Here is an 8,471-nt window from a genome sequence, read left to right on the forward strand (position 1 = left end):
GAATGTATACAGAAATTCATGTTTTTCGCAATGATCGTTCAAAATTGGTTTACATTTGTAAATAAATACAGCAATATATCTGCAAGATTTGACCAAATTCACCACTCTTTTATACTATGCTAAACAATCAAAGATTAGCTCATGTCTAGTTGAATGATGTTTTAAAAATGTTTTCCTGTAGTGTTAATCACAGTGATGTTATGAAGTAATGTATGAACCTGACGTATGATAATATTTATCTCTACAGAGGAAACATCCATCGAAGATTGAGCAGTACAATATCACTGTGGCATCAACATCTCGTCAGCGAAAGGCCACAGCCACACCAAACAAGCTCTCAGCAAATACACAAGCCAAGTTACCAGACCTGATGTTGAGAGCTGCAAACAAACATGTTCCACAAGCAACTGTTGACATGCTTGTCATCAATTTCATATGTGAGGGTCTACAGCCATTTGCAGTGGTAGAACAGCCATCTTTCAAAGAATTGGTTACCACATTACAACCTCAAACCAAAGTCCTCTCCAGACCCACTGTCCGTGCCAGAATCTGTGAAGCTGCTGATCACATGAAGATGACTTTGGTTGCAGCATTGGATAAAGTCAAATTTGTTGCTACCACTACTGATTGTTGGTCAGTTCATCAGAAAAGTTACCTTGGAGTCACATGCCATTGGAGGAAGAGTCCCTGGAAAGAAGCTCTGCAGCACCAGCATGCAAAAGATTGAGAGGGTCTCACACATTTGACATGCTTGCTGGTGCGCTTGATGATATCCATTGCCAATACAAGATTAGAGGCAAAGTTGTAAGAACCACAACTGATATGTGGAAGGCCTTGACAAAGTTGGATCCACTGTTTGGGGCACAAAATGATGCAGATGAAGCTGAAGATGAAACAGACCCAGAAACTATTGACCTGACTGACCATATTGACTACCATGAGGCAAGTGCAATTCTTGATGAAGACTCTGGTTTGGAGTATCAACTCCCGTCTCATCAGCGATGTGCATGTCACCTGCTAAACCTTGTGGCAACATCTGATGCTGCCCTAGCAGAGAGCATGAAGGAAACCTACGAGAGGCTCTCCCGTGCATGCTTTGCAAAATGCCAGGCCATTTGGAACAAAACTCATTTGGCTAATGAAGTGGTAGAGGACAAGTGTGAACTACAGATCATTCGTCCCAATGCAACACAATGGAATTCAACCTACCTTGCCATTGAAAGGATAATACGCATCATTGATGAGAAGGGGGAAAATGCCATCAGGAGCATTTGTGAGGAGTTCAAGGTGAAAATGTGAGTAAAATTGGACACCTACCAATATGGTTGCAAATCTTGTGAATTTACCTTAATGGATGGTTAAAAACGTGAGCAGACTCTTAATATTAAATCAGAAGATCCCTGTTATAGTCATGGTGGGTTTTGTTGTTGTGTCTTACAGGTTGAGTCCTGCAGAAGTTGCATTCCTTAGGGAGTACTGTACCACCATGAAGCCACTGGTGAAAGCTTCAAACATTCTTCAGTCTGAGTCCACTTCCTTTATGGGATGGCTCCTGCCAGTAATCCAACAACTACTGTTCAAACTTAGCAGGCTGGAGACATCAAGCAAGACATGCGTGCCACTCATCAGAGTCCTGCAAAATGGCCTTCAAAAGCGTTTTGGAGCGATGATGGAGGATCCAGAGTTGGCTGCAGCTGCAGTCCTCTTACCCAAGTTCAAGACTTCCTGGACTGACAGAGCAGATGTAACAGAGGCTGGTAAGGATTCATGTGATCCCATTTTTGTGTATTTTTACATTTGAACACATGCTTAAGTGAGTATTTCACCTAATACATTGTAAGTTATTGATGGTCTGTCCCGAATACTAAACAATCCTTTTTGAGAATTTGCCGTTTTTAAATTTGTGTTCAGGAATAATCACTGAAATTTAAATAACAAAATTGTGTTATCTACTTGCAATTACAGCCTTGACATACATCAAACAACATCTTGAAACGACAGAGCATGAGAGTGAGGATCAGCAAAGAGAGTCATCTGATGAAGATGAATTCTTCTCCAGACCAATCTCCAGAAGGCTGCAAAGTGCAGTTGAGCTTGATGGTTACCTTGCTTGTGCCACAGACACCATGGAGCTGCTGCACTCCTTCTCAGGTATCAAAAACCTCTCTCTTAAACTGAACACAGCTCTGCCTGCTTCTGCTGCGTGTGAACGACTTTTTAGCTGTGCTGGTCTACTCTTCACAGCCAAACGAAGTCGGATTGCCTCTGTTAATTTAGAAAACCAGCTCTTGCTGAAACTGAACAAAAGGTTCAGAAAGTAAAGTGTGCTTGAATGTCCAGCTTGAATGAAAAAAAAATACACAAAGCTGGAGTTCTTCTGTGTCTTTACGTGGCCAGCTGCCTCTTCTTCTCCCATTCTCTCTCCCTCTCTCTCCTGTTGCTACTTAAATGATGAAACTGATCAATGATCAGCTGATCGCTTTTCTCTCTTGTTTGTTTATCGTGCATTTCGAGCCAGAAAGAGGAAACCAGCGGTGGTCGCTCTAAACAACAGCAGCAGGTTAAAACTTGATCAGCTGCTATTAGAATTTATTTAATATTACTTTCTAGTATCAGCTGATGTTGGCTGGAGCCACAGCTGTAACAGCTGCTGGTCATGATATCGGTTTGGATATATGGTGAGAGGGAAACGTGAAGATGAAACCAGGAGATGTCCTTACTGAATCATCAGAGCTGAACAGGTGATGGAGAAACAGGTTTACCTTTTAGGTGACATGAATAAGTTGAAGGGAAGTTATGAACTGTTTCTGAGAGACAAATAACATCAGGATCCTTTTTTACTGACAGCTGGTAACTGTGCAGGGACGGGTCTAGCAAAGTTTTGCAAGGGGGCAGGTAACCATATACATGCACTGTTTATAAGATTGGGGAAACCTGCAGTCAGCTGAGACTGAAGAAGTCAATTGGATGAGTGACGAAACGTTTTTCCCACAAAACGTAAAGTCCAGATGAACAGAATCAACTTTTGGAGATACTATATAGCTCATGCTAATATCACATCTTCACATTTTTCTTTTTAGAGGTAACAATAACTTTGCATTCTCGCTACTCACCATGCTCTAAAACAGGTATATGTTAGCAATGACATCATTTAACAAATGTTTTTAAAATTCTAGCCGTGCTAATTAGCCTTAGGATTGGTTGAGGTCTGTGCAAGCCTTTGGAACAAAATCAGTCTTTTAAAGCTCACTATTTTCCAGCTGAGCCTATAGCACATTTGTTAAAGTCAGTCCGGATTGTACAGCTTCTAATCAGAAACAATTAAAGTTTGTTTCTTTTTTTTGTGGGGTTTTTTTTGTGCTCATCAATCTTTTTCTGTAAGTAGTTACTGAAATACAGTCAACCTTTCTTCATTTTCCTAAGTGTGTGTGTGTATATGTGTGTGTATATATATATATATATATATATATATATATATATATATATATATATATATATATATATATATATATATATATATATATATATATATATATATATATATATATATATATATATATATATATATATATATATATATATGTATGTATGTATGTAACAAAAACAAACAAACCACAAGGCCCCCAGTCCCACACAGATCAACACTACCATCAAACATATTAGAGGAATATAACAGTAACAAAAGTAGATTTAAACAGGCAATACCTCTAGACTAGCAAAATAAGAGATAAAGGGTTGCCACTTGTGAAAAAATTTGGCTGTGCAACCTCTCAACGTATATTTAATTTTTTCAAGTTTTAAAAAAAACATGACATCTTCAAGCCACCGGGAAACAGTAGGATACTTAACAGACTTCCAATGCAACAATATTAGACGTCTCGCTAATAGGGATGTGAAGGCTATAATATCCTTTTGTGTGGAATCAAGTGTAAGTGAGCGAACAGGAATCCCAAATACAGCAATCAGAGGACAAGGATGAAGAGTTACCCCAAGAACAGTTGACATAATAGCAAAATACCCTGTCCAGAAACCTTGTAGTTCAGGACACAGAAAAAACATGTGGCTAAGGTACGACCAGTACTTTTAACATTTTATCAATTATTTACCAAATTAAAAAACAACATGTGGTAACTTATTTTTAATTTTGCTGCATACAAGTTGAATGAATGCTTACTGGATCTAGAACACCATTTAGATCATAACAGCTCCTGATCAGGATGAATTTCATTTTCAAATCAAATTTCATGTCGCAGTTTCACACTTTTGTAACATATTATTTCAAAGCTTGCTTATGGGCTTGTTTTGGAGCAGACCAACAGTCAGGCTCGTCTTCACCCTTACTGTCAGACTCTGAATTGATGGTTCTGCTATATCTCACCTGGCTGAGTGGGGACACATGTACTAAACGTTAGAGTTCCCACTGCAGGAGCTTGGGTTTGAGTCTGCCCTCGACCGTTTCCTGTGTGCCATACCGCCTCACTCTCTCCCCACCTTCCTGCCTCATGTTCTGAAATCTCTTCCTCTCCATCAACTTTGAGTTTCTTTGAGTGGAGCTTCTTTTGCAGCTGTGACAAAATATAGAATGGTTTCTGCAACCAGGGGAGTAAAATGTGCTGCAGTGTGAGGGCGCACAGGTGTAGGTGTGGAATTTTACATATAAATATTATAGTTTACTTCATGCACAAGAAATGTAAACATTTAATCTAACCCACTTTTCATCAACTACATAACCTTTATTGGAGAGTACATTCATAAATTGTGTGTATCACACACACAAACACACATCCACTAAACTCTCTCGTTTTATATCTCTCCCTCTCTCTTGTGAATGATGGGAGTTTGGTGGACTGTGTGGTTTGTCTGGCTGAAAGTTGTGTTTTTTTTTTTATGTGTGGTGTGTTGTGAGGCTGATTATGAGTTAGTGTAATTGTGTATGGTGTTGTTAGTGTAGTTTATGTGGCGTTAGTGGTTTTTCCTGGATGCAGAGCAGGTCAGTATGCCGTGGACTTTTACACCACCATGTTAGGGATGGAGTAAAGTAATAAAGCTTGAGTGGAGAAGCTGCTGCAGGGGCTTCCTCAGCTGAGCTCTGAGGACAGAGCTGTCCTGGATGCTAACTTTTCTTTGGAGGAGATTAGTGCTGCTGCTGGTCAGCTGGCTCCTGCACAGGGTGGGCTGCCTGCAGACTTCTGTAAAAGACTGTTACTGGCATCGAGCCATCATGTGGGGCTCTCTCTTCTCCCTAAAAAACAGAGATTTGTCTCTGCTTAGAAATGGAGACGTGGCTCTGTTATGCACAGATTACTAACTTCCTTCAAAAGTACTGGCCACCAGGCCGAAACACTTTGTGAAATGAATCACTCACAGGGATCAGTCGTACTGTGTACCACACAGCTCTAATGTGAACAAGAGTTTTCTCATGAGAGACTTGGTAGTTATTTGTAAATTGTACAGTTTGATGTTGGAATAATTTCTTTAGATTAAGAGAAAGTGTTTGATAGGATTGACAATCTTTTTTGTTTTTCCATTATGAGAAGTTTTGCTTTTTGGAGGTGGATTTTTGTCACTTTTGGGGCTGTTGTATCAGGCGGCTTTCTGTTTTGTAAAAGTGGATGATGGGCTGAGCTGCCCAGTATAAGTTTGGAGAGGATCTAACTGGAATGTCCTGTTTCTGGAATATATATTTATATTGGTATATTTGTTAGAATTTTTAATCTTTGTTGAATGTTTTAAGAGATAAATAAGCAAAGTTATCTAGATTTATGTTGCCAGGTTTATGTCGGAGGCCTCTGCTGGTGTTGTCATTGTTTTTCTGTTTTCATTACAGATCAGAGTGATGTGGACTTTCTCAAAAGATGTTTAGATTTGTATGAGAACCTTCAGCAAAGGTGAGCTGGTGAAAAAATATGGTGTAACAGGTTTGTTGGTGGTCATATAGAGACTTTTTTTTTTTTTTTTTAGGAAAAGAAGAGTCTCGGAGGTTGCCATGGAGACGGTCTGTGTCAGACTGTCTAAACCAAAAATGGATGCTGTACATACACTGATAAATGTCATTTCAGGAGTGGCCAGATTGAAATCCAGAGAAAACTATGCTAGAGGTGAAAGGTCAAACATTGGTCATCATGTTGAGATTTTTTTTAATACCACAGACTGACAAAGAAAACTGAAATTTGTGAATTTTAAAGGTGTGCAAGATGTGCTGTGTTCAGTCGCAGGGCCTTGCCCTTTTATTTCATTTGTCTTTGGTTTCGAGTTTTTATTTGTGCTCTTGTAATTATTTTGTGATAAAACTTTTTCTATTTTGAGATCAAGATTCAAGTGGAAATCTTTGTGTGTCTGTCTCTCCCTTGGTTTCTGTAGAGGTACAGTGTGGGGGCGCCTGGATAAATGTTAAACAGAAGCTAGATGTAGTGTTCCTCCACTGTCCGTTAAGGATATGAGGAAAAGAAATGGTCAAGAACAAAGTGTATGGTGTATTTATAAAAGAAAATGGCTTTTAAATTGTATACCAAAACGACCACCAGAAAGTCAACTACAACTTGTTACATAATCATCATGATTGTTGTATCAGTTTAACAGTTTATGGGTTGACTTCTTTCGGTTCATTCACTGTTTACATCATGAAGGAAAAAGAAGGCAACAGGCTGAGAAATGAAGCTGTTGTGTGTCTTTGTGGCCACACGGGGGCAGTGCTGCATAAATAGTAGAATCTCTTCCTGGACACTTTTTCTGGACCTCTTTTTAAATGACTAATAAAGACAACAACAACATGAATTACATCAGGATCTGATATGGTTGTCTTTTTTTGTTGAGCTTTATATATTTCAGAATGCCTAGAGTTTGTTTGTTTCCCATGTTTTGTGATACAGAACATCTCCTCTCAGACGGCTGTTGTCTCATAATGGGTCATTACCTGGTCTGATGGGGTGTTTGTTCCATTTATAAATCAAGTGATTGATTTGTGAAATGAGAGATGGCCTCTGACCTGCTGACTGGTGTCTGATCTTCTCTGCTCCCCTCAAATTTGACAACTACTCGGCTAATGTGATGGTGGACAGGAAGTCACTAAACCTGGGACTCTGGAAACACATTTCTAGGGATAAAAAGTTAATGTAGATCGTTTCAGGAGATAAATATTAAATGATCGATTTGGCGATTATACTAATATAGTAAGAAAAGAATGTATGAAGAAAAGATTTTTTATCTATACACTTAAGCAACGACCAGAGTCTTAGAATTGCGCTTTCACCAGGTTTTACTTGACTGAACAACAGAACTTCTCTGTCTCCTTTATAAGGGGTCACATCCTGAGTTACACAATGAGTCTTTCAAATGTGTGCGCTAACCCACTGCATGTGTAGTCGTGCTGAGACCGCGTGGTCTTATTTTTATTACCCCTTGATTCAGCTGTGACCTGCTTATCAAGTCTTTTTACAAGTACATCATAATTATCTGCTCTCATGCAGACATAAGTTGAGCAATGGTTTAACAAACTTTCCCATCAAAAACATGAAGGTTTAGCTTTAAGCTTATTTGTCCAAACAACAAAGGATAAACTGCCAGCACCTGGACTGAAACAGAACATAGTAGTGTTGGATGTAAGTAAAGGAAATACAAGTATAACTGTGACTATGGAACAAATCTCCTTCAATGTTAAACCTTAATGTTAACCTGATTGTGTTTATTAGAAAAATCAGCCATTACAGTGTCTGTGATTGCTTCACATAGTTAACTCTGGTTGTCTGTGGGTTTGTGTCAAACTTGGAGTGGAAAAAAAGCATAAAAACTGTGGAAGATGCAGACTGTGAAAGTCTAGTTTATTTCATGAATACAATTATTTTTTTTACAGTCGCTAGAACAAAGTAGTGTACATTCATGATAAAGTAAATACCACAACACAACATGGACAGTAAGAAGTAAACTGAATTGTCTTAGAACTTATTATATTCTTTAAGCTTAAAAGCAACACCTAGGATTCGACTGTTTGTGTTTTAAACCTTTTATTCAAAACTAGTATGTGTCAACACTTCTTTCTCCCAGCAGCATTATTGAAGTGACACTTTAACGACACTTTACCTGCTGATGCTTCACATCACAATCTTTATGACGAAAAAGCTCAGATGTCTGTGCTGTCACTTGTTATGAAAATGGACAGAACCTGGGCTCAGGCTTCCTCTTCTTCTTTCCTTCCTCTTTAATAATAACCATAGATCAGTAAAATAGCCATATTTTTAAACAAATGATTGTGATGAAGAGAATTTTTTTTTCTAGTGTGCATGAACTCAAAATCTTTTAAGTTTAAATCTTTTTTGTTTACCAATAACTGGGGAAATCCAAACTTGATGTACCAGGTCAACTCAGCGAGCTCCTGTCTTGACCTCCCCTCTGCGCGCGCGCACGCACGCACGCACGCACGCACACACACACACACACAGTATCATCATAAATGCCATGATATCTTTCTTGTTCAA

At 38.8% G+C, this 8,471-nt stretch overlaps 1 protein-coding gene across 2 annotated transcripts; it reads left to right on the forward strand.

The window, feature by feature from the left end:
• Positions 1-709: 709 nt before the first annotated feature.
• LOC146699921 (uncharacterized) lies at positions 710-7,014 on the forward strand. 2 transcript variants are annotated; one of them, XM_085471369.1, is made up of 5 exons: positions 710-1,295; positions 1,441-1,757; positions 1,966-2,151; positions 5,828-5,888; positions 5,962-7,014. In XM_085471369.1, exons 1-5 carry the CDS (start codon positions 748-750, stop codon positions 6,152-6,154), a joined length of 1,305 nt encoding a protein of 434 aa, XP_085327495.1. In that variant the 5' UTR covers positions 710-747; the 3' UTR covers positions 6,155-7,014. The 2 variants fall into 2 exon arrangements, with proteins under 2 accessions (XP_085327495.1, XP_085327496.1); XM_085471370.1 differs by having other exon boundaries at positions 2,002-2,151.
• The last annotated feature ends 1,457 nt before the right edge of the window (positions 7,015-8,471 follow it).

The sequence above is a fragment of the Copadichromis virginalis genome, linkage group LG10, assembly GCF_057382275.1.
Source record: "Copadichromis virginalis isolate Kocher_CV1m ecotype Utaka linkage group LG10, C_Virginalis_male_GT1.1, whole genome shotgun sequence".
Lineage (NCBI taxonomy): Eukaryota > Metazoa > Chordata > Actinopteri > Cichliformes > Cichlidae > Copadichromis > Copadichromis virginalis.

What these genes read in the sequence shown, in the direction of transcription:
- LOC146699921 (XM_085471369.1), top strand. Translation starts at nt 748, where the DNA reads ATGCTTGCTGGTGCGCTTGATGATATCCATTGCCAATACAAGATTAGA. An exon ending in GAGGAGTTCAAGGTGAAAAT is followed by an intron (nt 1,296 to 1,440) that starts GTGAGTAAAATT and finishes TGTGTCTTACAG; the next exon opens with GTTGAGTCCTGCAGAAGTTG. An exon ending in TATGAGAACCTTCAGCAAAG is followed by an intron (nt 5,889 to 5,961) that starts GTGAGCTGGTGA and finishes TTTTTTTTTTAG; the next exon opens with GAAAAGAAGAGTCTCGGAGG.